The 25,870-nt window shown below is 29.6% G+C and overlaps 1 protein-coding gene across 1 annotated transcript in view; it reads left to right on the top strand.

Moving 5' to 3' along the window:
* The first annotated feature begins 2,945 nt into the window (after positions 1-2,945).
* LOC105845741 (uncharacterized) overlaps positions 2,946-25,870 on the top strand; it is a 69,854-nt gene continuing 46,929 nt past the window's right edge. Inside the window, exon 1 of the mRNA XM_065810502.1 lies at positions 2,946-3,328. Within this exon, the coding sequence (XP_065666574.1) occupies positions 3,029-3,328 (300 nt within the window). The 5' untranslated portion in view covers positions 2,946-3,028. The remainder of the gene's footprint in view (positions 3,329-25,870) is intronic.

Below are 25,870 nucleotides of genomic sequence, written 5' to 3'. Positions count from 1 at the left end.
TCAATGCTTTTGACAAGCTTAGAGAGACGGTCCCAAAATGGGTTAGATTTTATCAATGCCATAATATCAGCAGATGTATTCTTTGGTTGAACTTCCTTCAGTAATATACTTTCTTCGTCTACCAACTTAATAAAAACGTATTTTGATAGGTGGAGACTGCTCATTGATTTGTAATAACTAAACCATTGTGTAGATACAGGCATGGACAATGAAAGAGAAATATTTGCTGCAATTCGTCTTTCATCAAACTTTGCTCAAATATGTGAAAAATGCTCAAATATGTATCAAATCATCAAATATGTGAAAAATCATCACGATGTGATGATTTTTCACATATTTGATGATTTTCTCTGCATCTTTGACTGTTTTTGTGGCCTCAGTTGTAGAAACTATGTCCTTCACAAGCAAGTTGACTCCATGAGTTCCGCATCCGCTAGTCGAGATGTGTGAATATTTCTTCTCGATGATCCTCCACGCTGATTTCATAACAGGAGCGTTGTCGCTTATGAAACTGGTTAATTTTTGTGAGCCAATCTTCTTAATAACTTGTAAGATTGCCGCAACAAATGCAGATAAATTTTGAATGATTTCGGATCTATTTATTGAGGTGTAAAAAAAGGGCTTCTGATCGGGCGCTTTAATACAAAAATTCACTATGTGATCGCCTCTTAAGTTTGTCCAGCCGTCAGACATCAGTGTTAAGCTTGTTTCAGAATTCAAAATTTCATTTACAGAAGTAGAACATTTTGTGTATTGTTTGTCGAGCAGAGATCCTCATAAGGCTTTAGCATTCGGGATGACAGATGCGTATGATGGATTGAGCAACTTATCGAAATCCTTAAAGGCCTCTGATTCGACTAAACGAAATGATATACCCGTACGGTAAAATAAATTAGCAAGCTTCGTGTCGACATCATTTTTGAGCTCTTCATTATTTGGTGGATGTACATGCTACGTCGGTGAATCAGACGTAGACGGAAGTTGCTGAGAATCATTGATTATATCAACATAAACGTGTTGGTCCATAATAGTAGTAATGTGATGAATGGGCCCTATTCCGTACTAAGAAAAGCATGCCCATATCATTATACTATAACCTCCATGTTTAATATTTTTGATGGTATATTTTGGATTGTATTCTGCATTCGGCGGTCTTCTGACATACGCCCGAGAGCCTTTTCCACCATAAAGCACAATCTTACTTTCGTCTGTCCTTAAAATATTCCTCCATTTTTCGAGTGGCCAATTTGAGTATTTTTTAGCAAACGCAATATGCTTTACAACATGTCTTGCACTTAGAAGTGGAACTTTTCTGGGGCTACAGGCTTTTAATCCATTAACTCGCAGACAACTTCGAACTGTTTGTACTGTTGCATCAATGTTAAAGTCCTTTTTCAGCTCGTTAGCTGTTTTAAAAGGTTCCTTTTTAGCCAGTCGGACTAAGCGATTGGCCAGCAATGTTGAAGTAGAACATTTTTGACCACGTGTTTCAGGCTTTTCTTGAAATTTTAAGGTATTTCTTATCATTTTATTGACTTTTATAACACTCAACTAAACGACCAACTTCTCTATAAGATTTCCCTGCTGATATCAACTTTCGCATCAGTTCTCGTTTTTCAGCACTACAATGCTTTCCGCGTCCCATTTTTATATGTAAATGTCTCCTTCTAATACGCACTAACATAAAACGAATAAAACAGCAAAAAAACCCTAACGCTTGCTATTTTCACAATTATTTTTACCGTTATCAGAGTATTTTACAACAAAAGAGTGTGCGATGCTATTTTATTTTTCGGTCAAAATTGGCATTTTTGATTAAAATCGAGCAACACCATGCAGTTTTTTTCCCAAAATGATTTGTTTTAAAAAATAAACATGTTAGCTAATATTTTAAACAGCAAAGCTATTAAAAAAAGTTTATTTTGCATGGTGTTTTCTTAACAAAAAGGAAAATACGCTTAGTGGTGCTATTTTATTTTTCGCAACTGTATGTTAAACTTTCTAAACTTATTTTAAAAAAATATAAAATAATTCTTTTATAATGGTAATAAATGAAATTTTAAAATAACGTCTTTTTAACGGAGTTTCACAGTGAAAAAGTACATCGAATAGAAAAATTTCTCTTTAATTACAATGTAAATAAAATGTATTCAAAAAATATAATGCACAAAAGTTACATTTTTAAATTTATTTCACGCACAATACGAATTATAAATGGCAACCATAGAGTAAGTTTTGTTATGATTTTTTTAACTATCAGTTTAAACCTTTTGGGAACCTTATGGGAAACCCGTCATATCCCCAGAATTATCGGCCCTGATAAAAACCAGATAAAACCCAATCAAGCAAATTTGCTTTATTTTTTAACCATATGGGGCCCATTCGGAAACCAAAACACTTACGCGTTAAAATCCCGTTCCCGTTAGTCCTGACAAAAATCATACGGTACCCGCCTGTCCTATTGGCTGGGTAAGTACATAAGTGATCTAATTAAACAATAAGATAGCTGTACAAGTTTGAATTAATTGTTTATAAGCCTTTACAACGTATTTTTTTTTGTAAATAAATAAAATTCTTTGTTTTATTTCAAACTTCAAAAAAATTTCAAAAAAAATTTATTTATTAAAAAAACATATAATAGTAAAAAAATTAACGGAAAATTGTTTTTATAATTTATTTTGGTTTTATATTTTAGAGCGTTTTAAAAGTGATTGATGATTATTTATTAATGTATTTTAATATAGTATATTAAACCACGTTAATACTATGAATTGAAATATCTATATATTAGCGACAGGAAAAGAGTTGCTTTCAGAGCGTTGTTAAGCAAAATATTAAACATTGAAATAAACGTATCACATTTATTCAATATTCTTTGAGGGAACCATGCTGCGGCTATTGCTTTGCGGGTATCATCATTGCTATGTGTAAAACAGCTATCGTGATTTTTAAATTTTTAATTGGAGTATAAAATTTTTTTTTTCGTAAAATAAAAAAAGCAGAATCAAATTTTTTGTAATATAAAAAAATGATACTTACAAAAAACATGATTCTTTTAATTGTATTTATTTGTTATGTAGTCTTTCATATTGATGCTGCTACTTTAAATGCTACTTTAACGTATGCAACAGCTTGCAACCCTTCTCCATGTCCTTTTACTGATTGCGTAGACACTTCGCAGTTAAAACCGTTAGGCTTACCTACAGTAATTTGTATTTGTAGAAGAGCGTATCAGAATGAGAATGGAACCTCGTGGAAGCAAGGGTATGAAGCATGTACAGACGGTTTTCAGCCTTTGTCATTAAGCCCGCAAGAAAATGGAACAAAGGTATACTTATTTCATATTCAATTAGTTTTTTTTGCAATATTTAGTTAGATAAATGCTGTCATTTTTATAGAGAGAATCGCTGGGCAATTTATTGTGAGTTGATTTTTTAGTGAAAAATTGCGTACGATTTGATGCAATTTTTTATCGCTTTTTATCGCATAATTGAATACTGCGACACACTAAGTCAAAATTGTAAAAAAAACGGCAAAAATTATATAATCATTTAATATAAACATAAAATACAGCATTATTAGCGTTTATGGAATCAACATACTCAAATAAGACTCGTGACAACGTGCGCACGCGTGTTTATGTTGTTTACGCGCAAAAATAACTATTTAAAGAACAAATTTTAATTTCTTGATAGAAATTCCAAAATAGCATAAAAATGAAAATCATGTATTTTAGAACAAATTTTTTACGTGTACCCATGGTGCGTATAAAACACGAATAAATCTTTTACTTTTGATATCATTTTATCATCAAACATGGTTAATCTATATCAACCTTAAAAAAATGGCACTAAAGCAAACTTTTTCTAAAACAAAGTAATGCTTCTGTAAGTTTAGGCAAATATTTTAAATTAGGTGCAAAAATCGCAGAAGCTCATTTTCTGTTCTTAGTTTTTATCTTTTAATCTTAATCTTTCAAATAATCTGCCTAAATAATTAGCCTGAAACTCTGTAAAACATGAAATTGAATATAAACAGCCAGTATCATTTTTAAAGTTGCATATTTATGAATTTGTTTATGTGATGACGAGAAAATCATTTTGCAATTTTTAATTTAAATAACCGATTATGTACAATAACCAATCACGTACAATAACCAATCACGTACAATAACCAATCACGTACAATAACTGATCATGTACAATAACCGATCATGTACAATAACCGATCATGGATTTGATACACGTGTTAAAAGTGATTTAGCGGACTTTAAAACTTAGATTTATTTCCGGTTGTGGAAGTTTTAATTTAATCCAGTATCTTGCATTTGAAACCTTTTTTTAAAGGAACCTAAACATTGCATTTTTAATACTAATTAGTTGCGTTAAACAATACCAAGCAAAATTATTTTAAACAATGTTTTAAAATTTACCAGCTGCGGAACTAGTAAGTAGAAACCTGACTTCGGAATCAAAAAGTTCGCAGTTTGATTGCAGTTTTGCTCACAGCAGCGGTAAGAAATTCATGGGTATGGTGCATGTTCTGTAATTTCTCAAATACATCAAATTGTTTATGCTACTACTTAATAAAGTTTCACAATTTTACCTTCGGTGCTTTTGTCTGTGCAAAAAATAATTTTTCATACTTATTTTTTTTTTACGTTTTAGAATCTTTTTTTAACATGATTTATTGCAATAGGTTAGTCACAGTAAAATCAAAATGTTACCAATTATATGGGTCTGAGTCATCTTAGATAAAAAAAGTTTCACTGGTCGTTCAGCTGTTTCTGTTACTTTCTTAACATCCAAAAATCTTTTTCTGGTTTCCTTCTTCTTGCGTTTCTATGTCAACTGTCTCAATAATATCTTCAATAATTTTTTCATCTGATACTACTTCTTTCATAACCGAAACGTCATCATCAATTGTTAACATATAATGTTATACAAGGTCCTCATCATGCTGACATAACGGATCAATTGAACTTGTTATTGTACAGAAGTATTCATCGTCTTTGTCTGGTACTCCTACGCCTTCCTTAAATCCTGCTTTGCAAAAGCATTTAACAATTGTGATTTATGAAAATTTCATTCCAAGAAACGAAGGTATCAGTGAAAATATTTAGTTTTGTTTAAATATACTTGACGAAAATATATTTTATTTTCGAGCTTTCAAAGTTTGAAACTTTTTTTGATGTATTGGAAGTTTTGTTATTATATGCACTTACAGTACTGTGAATATGTTTTTCACCTCTTACATTTTTTCAAAAAATCTTAGAGAATTCTTCTCTAATATTTAAGTTTTTAGTTCTAAGCTTATTAAAACACATGTATTTCACACAAAATATGGAACAATTACAAACTTTTTAATGTTAAACTTCATAAAAAAACTCTTGATATCTACTATATCCTCCTTTTGCCCTAACCACAGCCGATATTCGCCGGGATAAGATTCATACAAATTAGTTATAAATCCTGGGGTATGTTGTACTATTCTCTTGGAAGTAATTCAAAACATTCTTGAGCGTTTTGGGGAGCATGTTCGACCTTCTTTCTGTCCAGGTAATCCCAAATATGCTCAATTATATTCAAATCTGGACTCTGAGGAGGCAAGGTCATCAATTCCAGAACTCCTTCTTCTGTCATTTAATTTAAATAATTTTTTGCCATACGGGAACAATGTTTTGGGTTATTGTCCTGCTGCAGAATAAAATTATGACCTGTTACTTTTATTGCGGAAGATACAGCATGGTGCTTTAGGATATCCACATAACGTTCCCCGATGAGTCGCCCCTCTATTTTGATCAAATCACCTACTCCAGATGAAGATAAACAGCCCTAAACTTGTAAAGAATCTCCTCCGTGTTTAATAGTAGGGTTTAAAAACTTTGGCGGATAGACTTCTCTGATTCTTCTTCAAATATATCGGCATCTTTTTATTCCAAAAATTTCCAATTTGGATTCATCGGTGTACAGTACCCGATTAAAGATTTCCTGGGGCCAATTTTTGTGTTGTTTCGCATATTTAAGTTGTTTTTTTTTATTGCCACGCCGTAATAATGGTTTTCGAATTGCAACACACCCTCTTAATCTCGATTTGAGTAGGCATTGTCGAATACAAGAAGTGCTGACATTTTCCCCAGTTGCTGTGTTAATGTTCTTTGTCAACTCGGTTGATATTTTTTTCTATTTCTTAAAGAAAAAGTTTTTAAATATTTATATTCATTTTTTGTAGCTTTGGAAGTCTGCCACTTTTCTTTCTATCTTCAAGGGAGCCAGTTTCTCTAAAATTTTTAATGATTTCTGTAACAGCAGTCTTAAAAAATCCTTTTTTGAATGAAATTTGTCGCAGCGAATAACCTTGTGAGGCATAATAACTTTTTTTCTCTCTATTAAAGATAATTTACCCATTTAATTAATCTAAATATGCAAACTAATAACTCTGTTTAATTATTTTTAACTAATTTGTAACAGTGCTTATAAAAAATAACAATTTTTTAAAAATGTACCTAAACCCATCATTATTGTACTAAATTCATTCTATGACTGCACTTTATACTGTCAAAAACTTAAGTGTAGGAGTATGAACCCGAATCAGTTTAAACCAGTTTATTTTCATTTCTTATTTAGATGAACGCTTGGTCTGTAGTTATTATGACGCATTGTTTTAATAAATAAATAAACAAATCCCTCATGTTCCCTCATCAATTTTGTTTATTTATTCAAAATAATATATTCTTTGAACTTTTCTTATATATTATTAAACATAAGTACGCTTTAAAAAAATTACATAGGAAAAAAATTCTAAATACGTCTAATTATGGTCTAAGTGGTCTAAAACATATTCACAGTAATGTATATGCAATTCAAATTAAAAATCGTAGTTAAGCGAAGTTTTTTTCCGGAAGGACAACAAAAAATAGTACGAGTTAGCAAATGGAACGACCTAACTTTATCGTAAGTTGATAGAGAAAATTCAGAGGGAATTAAAAAACTGTCCGAGTTATTTAAGTCCGACTTATCCAGACTTATCCTAAGTTAACGGCGTTCTATTGTAATCGTATTAATAATCATAATAACGATTGTTGAGATTATTTAGAATTTATTTCACGAAAAAAAAAGGTAAAAACAATTTTATCTGTTTTTCTACTTCTGATTAAGTATTAGCACTGTAGTTTTGCAATAAACATAACTTTGAGTTGAAGAACAGATTTTAAAACACAACTTTGAGTTAAGATTCTTTTTTCTTCAATAAAAAAACATTTTTTCATATTATTTTAAATAAAAATCCACAAATATCTCTAAAAATTCAAAGTTGTATAGTTATATCAATAAGGAGCCATTAAAATGATAAACCATGTCATTACATGTTCTAGAGTTTTCTACTAGAACTAGAATTACACTTCTTTCGTCAATTAGTCTTTACACTTACACGGACCCTTTAAGATCACACAAACATTATCAAGGTATTTTTGAGGCATGTGCTGTTTTTGAATTCATTTTGAAGTCTATTTTTAGCTTAGATATTTATCTCTGACACGCTTTCCAATATTTATTTCTGATACGCCTATAACTTGCTCAATGCATTTCTAACGCTACTTACTTCTCCAATTCGTTTTAAAACATCGAGTTATTTTAGTTGGCTGTTGTTTGGTACGGTCATTCGCATTTGAAACCAAAATTTAATTCTTTAATATTAATTTGATAGCTGTATATTTTTTCATAGGACTTACACCATCTTTTTGGCTGAAACATTATGCAAAAATACCGATTCCTATTCTGATATTTTTGATTGTCCTGCTATTCTCATAATTATACAGTGGTTTCTTTCCATAATTCCGTTGCCTTCATTATTAGGCAACTTGAAACCTAATGCACACTCCTTTACTATCGAGGAAAATTCTAATCTCTTCAGTTTTAAATTCTCATTATTTATCAATCTTTCAAACAGTGCTCGTTGTTTACATTAAAAAATGTTTAGAAAAAATATTTTAACGAAAGAAAGACTTTATTCGCAACACAAAAGGTAGGAAAAATATTTAAACTATATAGCGAGAATTCCGTATTTTATTGATCTTTCTCAATTTTATTTAACAACTAAGTTCACTTTTATCCACAGTTCGGGTGCTGTATCTATTTACTTAGATAGAAAGTGAAAAAATGAACAAACTTTAACGTTCGAGTCACTCCCAAGGGTGCTATTTTTATGTATACAAGAAAGAACTCGTCTTCCACAACTGTTATATCAATGCATCTGTTCAGACTCATACCCAGTCAATATATTTAATTATCAGATACATTTAATCAACATTTTCATATTCTTCAAATAGTTATCACAGCTCACAATAACACAGCTTTATCTTTTTTAGATTACCATTTCACCCGTTGCTTTGGACTTCAACCTTAGTTTTCCAAAAAATGCGTTAGAAACCCTGTAAAATCTGTAAAATTAGTCTATTTAGTTAATGCGTCTAAGCCATAATCATTTCTTGCATCACAGCGACTTGCTCTGTCATGTTTATACAAACATTAGACATTTTTTCTTTTTGCAATCATGTTGCATCCTCCAAAGTAGTTTTACTAATTTAAATATGACCACTAATTGCAAAACAACTTGCATCAACCCACACTTTTTTTTGTAGTCATAAAAGGCCCAATCACTACAAGCTAGATTGCATCTTTTTATCTCAGCATAGACTTTTTGAAGTACACACTTTCATCGCGAATTTAAAAATAACGGAAAAAAAGGAAAACCAATGTGAAAAACAAAACTAAAAACTCTTCCTTATAAAGGACAAAAAACTACTTATAACCAACTATAAACTGACAAATGATCTACCAACAGTCCGCAAACTGAAAGCTCTACACTTCTGGTTAACTTTTGCAGGATTACATTTCTTGATTCTCACAAGACTACATCGCTTTGTCACCAACTTAGCGCACACACAATCTGAACACAAGAACATTATCATTTCCAATTGCTACATCTGTTCTTTACTATCCAAACAATATTTTTCAAAATGCTTCTTGACACAATAACTATTTTGTCTAGAAACATACAAGAAAATATTTTTATTGACTAAAATGTTGTCCACGTAACTGGGCGTACCACTTTTTACCATTTCATGTTGGTTGATAATGGCAGTGTATTTCATGATTATCAGCGTAACATTTAATGAAAAATCAAAAGCTCTGTCATACAATACTTTTTTTTTCAAGCTATCACGAATTGGAAAGGCGAAAGAAATTCTTCAATTTTAACTGAATACAAATCTAGCGTAAATAAGTGGTTGCTGGGGTTGTTTTTTTTCCTCACAGCTTTCCTATATATCCACCAGAAGGTATGTATATAATGCCTTGAAGTTGCTATATTGCTGAAGTTGCTAACTTCTCTCAAGTCCAAATCAAGCTTGACATTATTGTTTTTTTCCTTTGAGTGGTCCCATTTTATTTTTGTTAGACTCTAGCAAGAATGTTGATTGCCTGTATTTCATTTTTATGTTTTAGTATTACTTACTGCGCCACTTTGTTGAACAATCTTAACCAATTGTTTAACAAAGTTTACCTCTCCATTTTTCTATATTCTTTATCAAAATCTGCTTTATGACCTTTTAATTTCAATTACAGTGGCTTTTTGGTAATTCCAAAGTAGCGTAGGAGCAGAGTTGTGTAGGAGCAAAATAGCGTAGGACTTCTTCATTCTGAGCCAGAACTCTAACTACTGTTTCACAGCTGCTGCAAGCAGTCGTGATGCAGCGGCGTTGGCGCTATCTGTTCTATGCCTACGTTATAAACTTATCTTGCTTATCTTCAGCGGCTAAAGCGTTCATGAACACTAAAAAAAAAACAATAATTTATCAGGATCTTGTAAAAATGTCAAACCAAATAAAAGGCAAAAAATCCTATTTATCTTTGTTTGTCATACATAGAAGATAAAAGCAGCTTTAAACTCTGATAGTTGGAACCAACGCTTAAATGCTCCGTTACAAACCTTTAAACCACCAAAAATTATTAAATGTGGTAAAATTGTTTTACTTGATAAATGATTTTTACGGTACTCAAAATAAGTACTCAAAGGAAACAATGGTTTTATAAAAGTTAAAATATTAAATTTTTACTTTTTAAAACAGTTATAAAGTTTAAACTGTTTTGCAAATAACGCAAATTGTCTTAGACAGCATAAATTTTATTTAAACAAAATTAAGTCCCAGAAATAGAGACTTCCGGACTTTTTTTTAATTTACAAACACTTTAAGTTTTATTGACACATTTTTTTTTTGGCAACGCAACAATATATAAACCTATAATTTGATATTGTATTGTTTGTCAAAATGCTCAAATATTACTTCTCTATTAAAAGACACGGCAAAACAATGCTACTTTTAAAAGGCTTTAAATTATAGTGAAGTGAGAAGGGAAGGATTAAGCCTTCGCTGGGTCAAAGGCGTTTTGATTTATGGGCTCTCAACCTTAAGACGACTAAAGAGGAAGGGGTTAGAGGAAGTTGCAGGTGAGAGTGTGTTAAAAATAAACTAACATTTTTCTTAAAAAAAAAAGCTTTTGCTGCAATAAATTTTAATTATTACAAAATTAAAATATTACAAGAAGAATATTTAATAAGCATATGTTTGCACAAAGTAATAGGGGTATTGGTTAAAAACATCATTTTTATTTGAATTTTGGCAAATCGTGGTTTGTAGCCAACTCTGGGCAGGTTTTATAACATCGGTAAGGAAAGAGGCTTGAATTTCCATTCAAATGCTCTTGCGCGTGCTCTATGATAAGACCGTATGGACTTCTTGGAGCACCTAAAATAAATTTAAAATCACATTAAAAGATCGTTTATCTGAAGTGTTGCTGCGATTGTTAAATATATTCGTAAAACTGCTTCATCATTTTACTTTAAAAAAAAAAATTTATTGCGCATCTATAAATTTTTTTTTTTTTAATAATAGGAGATAATTGCAAAAACATGCCGTCTATTTCATCAATAGCTATGTTATTAGAATTTTTATATTTCATCAATATCTATGTAATAAGAGTTTTCTTTTTAAGTTTTTGTGTAATCAGAAGTTAAAACATCTTTCGAAACGTCAATTAGGGAAATTCGAAAACTTCACTGTCTTTACTTCTTTTTTGATCTTTACTCCTTTTTTCAATTTCTGCACATATTTTATCACAAAACAAAAAAAAACTTTATTTTAAAATTTAATTTTCTTGCAAGTTCTATTTCCGCATCATTGATTCGTTATTTGCTCTTTCCATCTTAATTTTACTTTTGAGGTCATTTTTGTAAAACTTTATTTCGGATAACTGTTGTGCTTCTTATTTATTTTTAAGCACCTGCGTCTTCTTGTATCCTCTCGGAAGTTCGGTTTGACAAGGTACAAAACGATAATTTTCGTTTCGTGCCGTTTTTACGAAACAAAAAAATATCATATCGTTTTGTATCGTATTTTTATGAAGCAGGTAAAGCTTGCTTCGTTTCGTACGTATTTTTACGAAACAAGAAAATTTTGTTACGTTTCGTATCGTTGTAATTTACAAAACAAACAAGACTTGTTTTATTTCGAATCGGTTTTTACGGAACATTTCATAGTTCCCTCGCCCTAAACAGATATTTCACGATTCCCACGCCCTCGAGCAATACATGAACTTTAATATTCAAGCAGAATAAATGCGCGTTTAATACTTACTAACTTAACGTTTCATAAACGAAAGTTTAACTAAAAAGTATATTAACAAAGCAAAACGATAACAAAAAAGTTGTCAACAGTAGGTAGGCTCTACTGTAATTATTTGTTAACTTTATATTCATCTTGACATAAATTATATATTTATATGTATATAAACTTGCATAAAGAGCTTGCAATCTTTGTTTGAATGAAATATTTCAAACTCTATTATATAAAGGAGAGAACTAAATACGAGATTATTATGTTAACTTTCAATATTCCGCAAAACTAATTAATTTAGTCTAAATAAAACTAATTTCTCGTAAAAATAGAAAATGTCAGCGTAAATTGGTACAATATAAAAGTAAATTACTTTTTTATTTTATGCTAACCCTACCTGTCGTAAAAATATTAATACTTCTGGTAAAACCAGAAATTTCTTACTCGTCTCATATTTTACCGTTTCCTTTCGTAAAAAGTTTAACCTTATTTCGTTTCGTACCGGTTTTTATAAAACGAAAAATTATTGTTTCTATTAGTACCGTATTTTTCACAAAACAAGAAAACTTTGTTTCGTTTTGTACCGTTTTTTGCGAAATTATATAAAAATTATTTCGTTTCGCACCGGTTTTATCATAATAATATTTTTTATCGTTTCGTCTCGTTTTGTCTTCTACCGTTTTAAGACGAAGATACTTATTTATTTTGACGATAATTCAAAATATGAAAACTTTTTATAAGATGATCAGATAGATCCTGCATGACTTTATACCAAAAGTTTTATACCAAATACAGTCATTAGGAGAACTAAATTGTTTCATTTTCTCTCTAAGTGAAAAGCTTGCTTATTATTGAAGATTTTTGCTTGCCGTTCTGAGCTAGAATCAAAATGACTTTCTAGTGTTTTTTTGTTTTCATTAAATGTAGTTTCCAAGACTACCGGTGAGTTAAAATACTAAAAAGCATTTTCTTCAACTCTAAAATAATTAGTTGCTTTTAAACAACATTCAGTTGCACCGTTCCCAATTAAACTTAACGAGTGTGCAAAACATGACACACGATATGCATTTTCTGTCAATTTCTTCATCCTAACTTGAACACCGTTGTATTTACCAACCATGTTCGACGCGCATTTATAACATAGACCTCTACAATTAGCTAAACCGGGTTTTGCATCCATTTAAAATTAAAATAAATTCCATTAAATTAAAATAAATTATTATAACGTTATTAAAAAAAAATTTATATAATATTAAATAAATATATAAATAAAACCTTTTTTTTTTTGAATAATATAGAATGATAAGGTTGCGCATGCGTTAAATGTTTTACTTGGAAATCGCGATTGCTTTAATTGATTATCATGATTGTTTTAAACGGATATCATATTTGTTTTAAATGAAGTCAAAACCCGCTAATATATATAAGTGTTTTCAGATTAATATCACTTCTCATAAAGATTACCCCTTATAGAAAACTAAAAAGATCTAAAACACATCAACGCAATCTAAAACACATCAACGGGTAGGCCATTATGGTTTAAGTAGCAAAGAATAAAAGTTGATCTGTGTGGTTATATTGGGAGCTGAACCTATTATGAAGGGGCTGTCCATAAAGGACGTCACCACTTTTTAGACAATTCTTGAACCCCCTTTCTTCTTTGCCACCGGTTGTACTTTTTCTTATAACCCCCTTGAAAAGGATGTCATAAAAATGGGACCTTCCCCCCCCCCTCCTCGCGCTCTTTATTTTGTAAAACTTTAAAAATCAACCACACAACAATTGATGATGAAAACGTCATTGCAAATGAGTTTAACAACTTCTTTGTTAATATAGGATCTAAACTTGCATCCCAAATTCCTAGTGTAAATAAATCTTTTGATAAATATTTAGATAATAATAAAAATGAATTGAATAACGAAAAACTAACCATGTTAGAATTTGGTAATGCTTTTAAAAGCCTAAAAAGAGACAAGCAACCGGAATCGACGATATTAATAGTAACATAGTAATTAACTGCCAAAACGAGCTTAAAGTTCATTATTTAAAATATTTAAACACTCTATAAAGGTAGGTATCTTTCCTGAAAAACTAAAAACTGCGAAAGTAAAACCAACTTTTAAATCAGGAGATACATGTGAAATTAGCCAATTACAGACCAATATCAAAAGACCAAAGACAAAAAGCCAATTACAGACCAATATCAATACTTTCTACATTCTCTAAGATACTTGAGAAAATTATGCACACTAGAGTATATACTTTTTTTTAAGAAAATAATTTGATTTACTCCAGGCAATTCGGTTTTCAAAAAAATACATCAACTGAACACGCAATTCTTCACCTATTTGATGAAATAAAAAACTCTTTTACAAACGGAGAAGTTACATTAGGTGTATTCATAGATCTCTCTAAGGCTTTTGATACAGTCGACCACAAAATAATTTTATCAAAGCTTGACATGTGTGGCATGTGGGGTAGAACGAACAAATGGATAGAAAGCTACTTAGATAAACGTGTGCAATCTATATACTTTGGAGATAATAACTCTCTAATCCTTCTATATTAAAGTGTGGTGTTCCTCAGGGTTCAATACTTAGGCCTTTGCTTTTTTTAATGTTAACGATCTCTATCGGGCATCAAAAAGAATTTCAACTATAATGTTTGCTGATGATAGCAACTTTTTTATCTCCGGAAAAATTATAAACGAACTGTGCGTAGAAATGAATCAAGAATTAGAAAAAATTTCTGGATGGTTTTGGGCAAATAAACTTTCTATTAACTCAAGTAAAACGAAGTTTTCTTTATTTCATCCTTCTTATAAAAAAATAGAAGTCGAAATTTCTCTTCCAAAATTGTTTATTGAAAATAGAGAAATAAGTAGGGACAATGTTACTGAATTTTTAGGTGTTTTTATTGATAAAAATCTAAATTGGAATAAACATATCGCCTATTTTGGTAGTAAAATATTTAAAAGTATCGGAATAATATACCGATCACGCCATTTATTGAAAAAGCCGCTACTCAAACAAATTTACTATAGCTTTGTTCAAAGTTATTTAAATTACGGTAATACAGCATGGGGTAGTACCTATAAAAGCAAACTAGAACCTCTCTATCGTAAACAGAAGCATGCTATACGAGTAATTAATTTTAAAAATAAAAACGAACACACAAAGCCTCTTTTTGAACAGATGTCTTTGCTAACATTGTTTGAAATAAATATATATAATGTTCTAAGTCTTATGTATAATAGCAAAAATGCAAAAAACTCCTTCAATTTTTTATAGTCTTTATAAACAAAAGCCAGAGTATAAGTAACTGTTGCGCACAAATAGTTTCCTTTTAGAGCCTTCATGCAAAACTAAGCTTGAGCAATTTAAAATTACTTATCATGTACCTTATATCTGGAATAAGTTTGTATTACTTAATCAAAATATTATTGACTTTGAAAACTTAAATGGCTTTAAAAAAAACTGTTAAAAAGAGTATTTTAAAGTATAAAAATTTACTTACTGATTTTTTCTAAATTTGTTCACTGCTATGTAAGACAATGTAAAGCGGTTCTTGATGATAAGACTTTTGGTCTTCTGCAATTTTCCGCGTTCTTCTTACAGTTCGTATTACAGAAGTTTGTTTATTATTTATGTTTGTGATTTTTTATATTTATATGTATATTCAATCTTAACGAATCTTTATTATGTAATCACGAAAATGTATACTATGGAACAGAAATAAATTAAAAAAAAAAATTTCTTTCTTAATTTATGTATTTTTATTTTTCACATGAATTACATTTTTCTGTGTTTTCGCGTTCTCTTCTGCCGCAATTACTGCCATTAACTCTCTTTTGCACTTGGAGGCAATACGAAGAGGTCTAACTCACAAAAGGGTAATAGTCATCTGGTTAATAAAATTAGAATGAGTGATGTTAACATTTTTTTTATACACAATTTGATAGGCAAAGTACAAGTTACAATGCTTACAGAATCTTTAAGATAAATTTGATTGCTCAGAGGGACAAAACAGATTGTAAGGAAGTTTGAGTGATTTTAATGATCGAAGAATGGTGCTCTGAATAATGGAGGCGATAAGAAAAAATAAAGAAGGAAAACAATTCTTGCTGGTGAAATCTGAAACAACTACAGCTTTCAAGCAATCTTCTGACCGGCAGATTGAAATAGGTGGAGGCAAAAATTGACCAGGAATAACATGGAAATAAGAGCTCCTTTTCAAAGAACAACATCCGGGATCTTCACATTTCACAACTTGCGTGAAATATTGGGGGGTGGCATATTTTGAAACCCTATACAGGCTTAGAATAAGCAGAAACATAAGCAATCTGATTCGCTGATTTTGAAAGAGAGGCAAGTGAAAATGAAAAATTAAAATCAAAACAACTAGATTTTTTGAAATAAAGTTTAGCGTTAGATAGTGTCTCTATAAACACAGGAAATTCATTTTATTTTAGTACTCTTCAGAATATTTAAAGGGCATCAAAATCTATTTGTACAAGATAATTTTCACTTGTGAAAATCTCAAAATTTCGATAGTTTATCTCGGTGATGAAGATTTTATCTGTTGTTAATTTAAAGAAATGGAAAAAAATGTATGTTGAAGTAAACTCGAAAAGATCTACAAATGCGTTTCTCGTAAATTATGTCCTTGGCCTTGAAGCATACTCAAATAATAAGTTTATATACAGTAGTACGAAACTACTAGTGAAGTACTTTTGCATAAAAAGTTCATATGCAGTTTTAACAGACTACTGAGAAGAACTTTATTTATAAGTTGATTTATATGTTAATTATAAAGAGTTGAACATTAGTTGTTTTTTTTTTAAAAAGAAAATTTGTACTGATTTCAAAACTAGCTTACATGTTCTATTTCAATAATGAGCTCTGAGGAAATTTTGTATTTATATTTTGCTTCAACCGTAGTTTTGAGGAGACTGATATACTTTTTAAATGCACAATTACATCGTCTTAAAGTTTAAGGACAATGTTTAATGGTTTAAGTTAAACCATCAAACACTTTTTAGAAATTTAAAAAAAGTTTGGCAGGCTACATTAACTTATATATAAAAGATGACAATTAGATATTAGTAATTTATTTGAAAATTTAACAAAAGTGAAATTTATGTTTGTCTAATAAACATATATTTTTTGTATAATTACATATTAACACTGACATTAAAAGCAAGAAAAAGTATTAAATAAAAGTGGATTATGGCATCAAAAAATTGCGAATGATTGCGGCTTTTTTTTTTAGTTGTGATAATTGAAAAAAAAAAAGATTTAAAAAAACCAAACTAAGTGGTTAAAATTAAATGTTTTAATGAAAAAAGATTAATGAAGAAAAGACAATAAAATTATCAACAAAAAAAAAAGAACAAAATCTGTTGTCATGCTATGAGTATTTTTGTTATATTATAAAATGTGTTTTGTATGTAAAAACTCTTGAAATATTTAACTTGAATTTGCATATGTGCAATTTTGCAAGATTTCTAAATGTGTTTCTTGTCAAATGTAATGTCCATGTTCTATAAAACATCCTTGGTACAAAGTTTATAGGCAGTTTCATTATACTACTAGTAAAGTACTTAAAGTATGCTAAGTGTAAATTTTAAACTGAGGCAGAGGTTGTTCTAAGCTTGTTACTGCATCTTTATACGAGCTTGTTAATTATAAAGAGTTAAAAATTTAAGTTTTTGGAATAAGAAAATTTTTACAGATGTTTTACCAAACTAGTTTGCGTGTTACATGTAAATCTACAAGCTCTGAAGAAGTTGCTGTTAACCTAAATTTTGAGAAGACTGATGTACTCTTTGTACATCAATATTTTTCTTTACTTAACTTTAATAAAACAATCCTTACACCTTCAAACACGTTGTGAAAAACTAAAAAAAGCTTGTCAGGTTATTATAACTTATATATAAATATGATCGGATATTAATAATCTATTGGCAAATTTAACAAAAAAAGTGATATTTGTTTTTCTACTGAACAGTTCTTTTGTACAGTTGCATATAATCATTGATATTAAAAGCTATCAAAGAGTATTGAAGTCAAAAAATTTAACCAAGTGAAGGTGGCAATTGTTGTAAATGGCAATTATTGCAATGAAAAATACTTCATCAAAATAAGCTTTTACATTTAAAAAAGCAAGTTTTCAAAAAATTATTTTACATTATTATACAAGAAAATCTCATAGACACACTTGATTGTATCGGTTTTCATTTTCTAGAGCAGAATTTTTTTTTCTTCTTCAGGAGGATATAATGTAAAATAAATTATTAGCATAATAAGTATAAAATTTATCAAAGTTTGTTGCTTTTTTTAATATTATTTACCATCAGTTGCTGTTATAGGGTAAACAATTATACCTATTATAGAATACAATTACCAATATTTTATTCAGGTTAACAGCTATATATCAACAAACATGTGCTTTACATGTATTGACTTTTAAAATTGGAATAAACAACAACATGAACTTTGCAATTTTTCTTGGTTCTACCTTATTACACTTAGTTTTTCATAAAGGTGTGGTAAGTTGAGAGTTATTTCTTTTGGTAATTAGTTTACTATATCAAAACACACTTGTGGACATCAGGTTATAGATTTTTTTTATAGCTTATCATGCTACAATGCTTTGTAATCTTTTATTACTATACATTACCAAAGGATATCAAAATTAGCTCTTGCTTACAATTGCTTTTAATTTGCGAGTGTTGCAAATTATCTGCGCTAGCTATAACAACTTTTGTAGTGATATGTATAACAACATTATAGTGATGCATATAATTTATATAAGAATCAATTGGAACTTAATTTGAAAAAAATTATCTCAAGTTAATAATAGTCTATTGATATTATTAGGTAAATTTTAAAACTGTTTTGAAAAATCTATCGTATGGGAATCACAGCATAGTTAAGTTTTACCACCTGGTTTATAGTTTGTTACAATGGTGATCTTTTATGTATCTTAGAGTTATAAAAACCATTAGGAAAACAAACTAAATTTTTTAAATCTTTATTTTTTAGAAAATATTATGAAAATCACGGATATTTTGAGTTGTGAAGTTTTGTAAAAATATTAATACTATGTTATACAAAATTGGATAGAAAAATCATACTTTTTTTTACTATACTGAGCCTGTATAGGGTTTCAAAATATGCTGGCGGGTGCGCACACGAGAGGCTAGCTTTTCCTGATCCTTTGATAAGAGATGACGAGCATCGAGCTCCATTTTGCCGTCTGGATTGAAATACTCTACCACTGTTGGAAACTGATCAATCATCAGACCTGAAAAGATCGAGGCACAGATCTATCCAGCAAAATCAAAATTCTGTTTTCTCCAAAAAAAAGATCCACTGTTCTACCTTAAATATAAGTCACAATGCATTTGCATTGCAATTTATATTTAAGGTAGGACAGTGGACCTTCTTTTGGAGAAATTGAAAATGACCCAATCATGATCAGAGAGAGAAACTTGATATTCTTTATGCATTAATATAGGTGCTTGTTTTTTAGCAGTGGTGATTTCAATCGGGATCCGAGCTTCATTGTCTTGAAGTTATGAAGCAAACATCCTTGAGGCTTAAAAAAGAGCAAACTTTTTCCACATTCCCTAGAGCTGCTGTACAAAATGGATCATCCACGTGGCTTGAATGAAGACTGTTTTGGGCTTGCATCAATTTGATTGGAACCGTGTGGACGTGTCTCTTTTCTTCAATTAAATATGCTCCGTTTTGGCATCAACCTAGTATATTAATCACTTCTGCTAATATCGTAGCCTCTCTTTTCGAGCTTGGTAACATGTTCATTCAACGATTTAAAGCTCTTTTTAAAGTATTTTAAAAAATTTAAGTGAATAAATAAGGCTGAAAAGGTATATTTAGGTCATAATAGTCCATGTTAATAAAACTAAAGTAAAAAAAATTCTATAACATGACGTCCTTTTCTGATGACCTCCTCCCCTTGTCCTTTTTTGTCCTCTTTATCTTGACCTATTAGCATGACGTCCTTTGTGGACGGCCCGAAAAGAAAAATATTTAGCTTAACGAACATTTTCTGTTAACATATCTAACATTTCTTCCCCTTTTACGAATATGAATTCATCAAAAACTGTAAATGAGAGATAATTACCTGTTCCTAAACGTGAATATTTTTTTAATGCTCTGCAATAAATTCATCAAATTAGCTTAAATATTCTAAAGTGCTAATATAATTCCCGCTTTTAAAAGAAAAACTTAGTTTCTTTGTGTTATATGAATATGATCGGGACAATTCTCATGCTTGTTTACTTAAATTTTTGCGTTTCTTCAATCCTGTACTAATCTTGTACAATCCTGTACTTCAAGCTTGTACTAAAACCAAAATAAGCAGAGAATCGTTTGTATATATAGTAATATAAAGCTTTGCTTATTGGATCGTAAATCAACCATATTGCATATTTTTTCTCTTTCTTTGTTTTTGTTTTTATAAATAAATTTCTTTTTTTACAATTATTTTTTATTATTTTACAATTTAAGTTCGTAGTATAAAAAACTTATATATATCCAAAAATAAACTAATTATAGATACATGTGAGCAAAAAGAAATTAAACGTATTAAAGTTAAATATTACAAACTTTTATAAAATATAGTGTTACAGTTTTAAAATAAAACGCGGGAAACTCGCAGAAGTCCAGAAGGTGCAGCAGTTCTTTTTTATCAAAAAGAACTGCTGCACAGTGGGCCAGAATTGTCTAAAAATGAAAAACTATTTATGGGTTAAATATAGACATATGATACATGTTTAAAGAGGTTTTGGGGCTAAGGATTTCATTTTTGGGCACCATTTTAATTTTGGAGTGATCATGACCACACAAATGGTTATTTTTAGAGTTGTCAAGGGTGGCCATGGGGTTTCTCGATGGTTTTTAAATTAGATGGGACATGTTGTTTATCTAAATATGGGTAATTCAGGGCATTCAAATCTGGGCATATTCGGTCTTTTAAAGTGGTCATGACCGCTCAAATGATCATTTTAGTAGTAATTAAAGGTGGTCCTGAGATTTTGCGATGTTTTTCAATTAGATGGGACATGTTTTATGTTTAAATATCAGTCATTGCGGTTAGGGAGTTTGAAACTGAGCATATTCAGTCTTCAAGAGTGGTCATGACCGCTCTGGTGGTCATTTTAGGTGTGGTCAAGTGTGGTCCTGAAATATCCGGATGGTTTTTCAATTAGATGATACATGTTGTATGTCTAAATATAGGTATTTGATATAAGGAAAATTAAATCTGGCCATTTTTGGTCTCCATTAGTGGTTTTAATTGCACATGTAAGTGTAGTCATGAGTTGTCAAGATATTTTTGTGATTTTTATTTATCTTACATAATTACTTTCATATTGTGAGTGTAAACAAATAACGTTCAATAAAGTTGAACTTTATTAACATATTTTTTCTAGCTATTTAAGAATCTAAGTAATTACATACATCATGCATTAGTACATCAAGAGCCCTTGGTCTCCTCAGGTTGATTAGAGTCTTTAACATTTCCCTAACTCCTCCTAATTCTGGATACCTTAGTAACAAAACTGCAAAGAATTTTCATCATAAGATGATAATTTGTTTGAGGACTGGAGAATTTTGATTGTATAGTGCTCTCTGATGTTTTAGTCTAAAACATTAATATCAGGGTGTATTAAATGACTATTTTGTCAATTTAATTATTGTTTTTCTATTTTATGGGCACTATTTGAATTAAAAAAATACATTTTACACATTTAAAGTACAATTGTCTAGATGAAAACGGCATTTTAGAAAAAGTTATTTAGACAACATTAAAACTATAAGTATAGATGATATAGTTTTCTCGCTTTTAACTCAACGAAAAATTCTAAAACTTTTTTTCTCGTAAACAAACTAATTTTTCTTTACTAAACTAAATTCTTCTTTTTACATAAAGAAAAACTTTTTGTATACATAAGTACAAATAATAAATACTCTCTTCAGTGACGGATTCAGCATTTTTTCGTGTTTGAGCTAACTTCCAGACATGCAGCAAACTCCAAACATTCCTATGCTAATACTTATGTCAAATAATGATGCTTTGCAAACAATTGCGATGATTGGAGGCTAGGAACAAATAAGCCCCTAAATTTTGTCAAAGATTTTAACAAGATTTAAATTTTTAAAACTGTTCTTTATGCATCTTTTTCAGTTTTTAAATCAAAATCTACGACTGGGTATCATTTATAATAAAAAGCTTAGCACCTACTGCGCTCAGCTGAGCTCAGAATATTTGGTTGTAAATTTTTATCTACATATGAGAGTGTAATTTAAAGTAGAACACAGATACGGCCTAGTGCGGCCAAGTGTTTAAGATACGTGTTTAAAAAAATGTTGCGCATTTTAAGGGGTTTTATTGAAAAAAAGCAAGCATAAAAAATAAATTTTCATATTTTTTCTTCTTATTTCAATATATGAAGGAAAAAATTGTGTCAGTTTTAGAGTGCTGGGGATCTCTAGATTACATTTAAAAAAAGAAATTACTTCAATATTAAAGTTGGTTTTGAAGGGTTTTGCTCACCTCTAGTCCATTGCCCGCTGTGTAGCATTCATGATTTTACAATATTAAGTTTTTGAATGGTGTTAAAAACAAACGCGAAGAAAAATTAAGAAATGAGTGTAATATAAAATAAATAGTATTAAGAACAAAAATAGCTCTCAGAGTTGTAATCAAAATAGAAATACAAAAATTAATTTAAACGAAAATAAAACTTGTATACTCTAAAATATTCTTTTTAATTAATTTTTATATTTTCTACACGTGTTATAATATCTGTTATCTTTTGTTAAGATTTTATTCCTAATATGAAGAGCAAAATATGTCATTTTAAACTGTTTCTGCTTAGTTTTGCGTAAAGGTTCAATATAGGTGTATATTTAAAGTTAGGTTTTATTTCATAGAGATCGTGAAAAATTGAAGGATATTGTTGAAATTTACTTTCAAAGAGACATAAAATTTTAAATATGTTTAGCTCGTATATTGTATAAATATTCATACTTTCACAATGTTTCGCATGTTCGTTTTTATTTTTAAAATTCATTATCATTAAAGCACGTTTCTGTTTTTATATTGTGTTTCTAGTTTACTTTTAGAAGTACTCCATTCGATATTTGCGTAATTTTTTTTTTAATTTTTTTTTTTAACATCTTCGCTTCCAACAACCACTAATTAGAGTTGGAAGTTACTGGAATTTAACTAACTTTGTATAAAACTGAAATAGATTTGTTTTAAATGATGTTTATTTAGTAGATCCCTTGATTGGTTTAGAATTCCAATACTTTTTGGTATTTTATTGCCAATAAAGACAATACGTTTATTACAGGTAATATTTTCGTCGATGAGAACACTAAGAAATTTTGTTACTCTTTCGCGACTAATGTGTTTTCAATAATTAATTTTGAAAAAGAAAAAGTAATTTTTGTTTTTGTTTTATTTAAACGATGGAATAGCGAAAACTTTGTTTTCTATAGAATTAATAGAAAGCGTGTTGGCTTTAAACCATATCGAAATAATTTCTGACTCATCATTCCTTTGAACAAAGATTTTAGGTATATTTTTTCCTGAGATAAAAAAGTTACAGTCGTCAGCAAACATAACTGTTGATATATTTGATGCTCTCCAGAGATCATTCACATATATAAAGAAAAGAATAGGCCCAAGATTAAACCCTTGGGACACTCTACAAGAAATCAAAGATGAACTTATTTGTTGATTATTTCCATAATATCTGGTATGCGTACGTTTACTCAGTCTGCTATCCACCTGTTTGATATGCCTTTTATACCATATATCTTAAGTTTTTTTATAAGTATTTTGTAATCCACAGTATCAAACGTCTTGGAGAGGGCAATAAATACACCTAAAGTAAATTCTCCGTTTGCAAAAGAACTTTTCATTTCATTAATTAAGAATAGTATTGCATGCTCCGTTGAAATGTTTTTCTGAAACTCAAACTGCTTTGAATAAAATGAATCATTATCTTTAAAAAAGGTATATAATTTATTAAACATATTTCGTTCAAAAATCTTAGAAAAAATGGATAGTATTGATATTGGTCTGTAATTACCAATATAGGTTTTATCACCTGATTTAAAGGTATTTTAACTTTTGCTGCTTTAAGTTTTTTAGGAAAAATTTCCCTCTTTCAATGAACACTTACAAAATACCCTCTTTCAATGAACACTTACAAATTTTAAATAAAGTGAATTTATAGCAGCTAATTACAATGTTGCTATTTACGTCATCAGTTCCAGGAGGTTTGTTTAAGCTTCTAAAAGCTGTTTGAAATTCTGTAAATATTAGTTCTTCATTTTTAAGTTCATTTTTATTAAATCGGAGGTATTCAATGAATGATTTATTTACACTGGGAATTTTTGCAGCTAGTTTAGGTCCAATATTCACAAAAAAAAGTTGTTAAATTCATTTACTGTATTTTTTTTATTGTCAAAAGTTTTATTTTCAATATTTAGAATTTATGGAAAACATGATTTAGTGTTTTCATAGAAGTTTAAAAATTTGTTGTAGAAATCGATAAGCATAGAATTTGGATCATTTACAGATTTTAAGGGAGACCAGTCTACATTTCCTAATTTATTTTAAAAAGCAATTTGATTGTTTAATGACAATCCGATTTGTAAATGTAACATTAAGGTTTTGTTTATGCTTATCTGATATAACTGTTGAAATAAAAGTTGGCATGTGATCCGATATGGGGTTTTTAACAATTCCTTTTTTTAGTGAGGTCTCAAATAAAGTATTAGATAATATATTGTCTATTAATTTTGCTGAATTTCGTGTTTATCGCGTTGGTCTGTTTGTTAATGGAATCACACCACATTGAACTAAATTATTGTAAAAGTTTTGAGTTTCTATATCATTATAATAATTTAGTGGGTTAACATTTAAGTCTCCTAAAACAAAAAGCCTCTTTTTTCTAGAGAACTTTTTTGATCAATATTATGTAGGTGATTTGGTTGAAGTATTTAGCGGTTTATAGTAATTCGTTACTAAACTTGTTATTAATTATTTCAATTGAAACAAACTCACCACTTCATTTAAATACGCACAGGTCGTTTCAAACTGCAAGCTAATTTTGACATAAATAGCAACACCGCCGCCTCTTTTTTTAGATTTTCTTTGTAAGTGAATTGCGTCATATTCTGGTAAGTCAAACCGACAACAATTGCTAAAGGCATCACCAGTTAGCCAAGTTTTGCTTAAACAAATTACATTAAAAACTAAACTGTTTTCCTCCATGAATTTATTTTATGTATTTATTTATTCGTATTTGAAAAATATACAAATTACAAAATGGTGAGACAGGTAATTACTAAATTACTTTTATGTAACACCAAAAAAAAAATAATAATAAAAAAAAAGTTCAATATGAGTAAATGTGAGAAAAATAAAGTTAGTAGATTGCGTGACAATTTAAATCTTACTTTTTTAAACTCGATTTGAATGCTGACTGTGAGGGCGAGTTCACTATGTGGTCAGGAAGTGAGTTCCATACTTTAATGATTGTTTCGCTGTAAAAAAATCTTCTAGTATCATTAATGTATTTATTATGTGGAGTAAAATTTTGTGAATAACTTCTAGTAAATCATTTCGAATTGGAAAAAGTAAAAAAATCTGAAAATGATAAATTAACGAGATTATGTACAACTTTATGTCATAAAAAAATCAAATTTAAATCTGCGATACTGAAGAGATTCTACTTGGAAAACAATAAGTCTTTATAAATAATCAGTGTATGTGATATGACGCCTTTTGCAGACAATTCTGGTAAAATATTTTTGAACTTTTTCTATGCAAATTATATCTTTTAAAAGATGAGGGTTCCAACTGGAGTGCAAGATTCTAATATATGCCGCACATAAACTTTGTAAGCTTTTAACAAAAGTTAAGAATTGTTAGAGATAAAGGATTTTAAAAGTAAGTAAATGCGAGAGTATGCTATGCTTGAAATACGAGAGCGGTGATTAGAGAACTTCGTATCAAAGGACATGGTGATTCCAATATCCTGAATTTAATAAACAGTTTTAATATTGATAACGGAGTTTAATGAATAAAGATGAGTAGGTATATTATACCTTCCGTAGCATAAATGAAAACATTTGTTGGTTGCTATTTTTA

Source organism: Hydra vulgaris, chromosome 11 (genome assembly GCF_038396675.1).
Source record: "Hydra vulgaris chromosome 11, alternate assembly HydraT2T_AEP".
NCBI lineage: Eukaryota > Metazoa > Cnidaria > Hydrozoa > Anthoathecata > Hydridae > Hydra > Hydra vulgaris.
The sequence above is the reverse complement of the archived record's forward strand: the minus strand, read 5'-3'. Positions and strand labels throughout refer to the sequence as shown.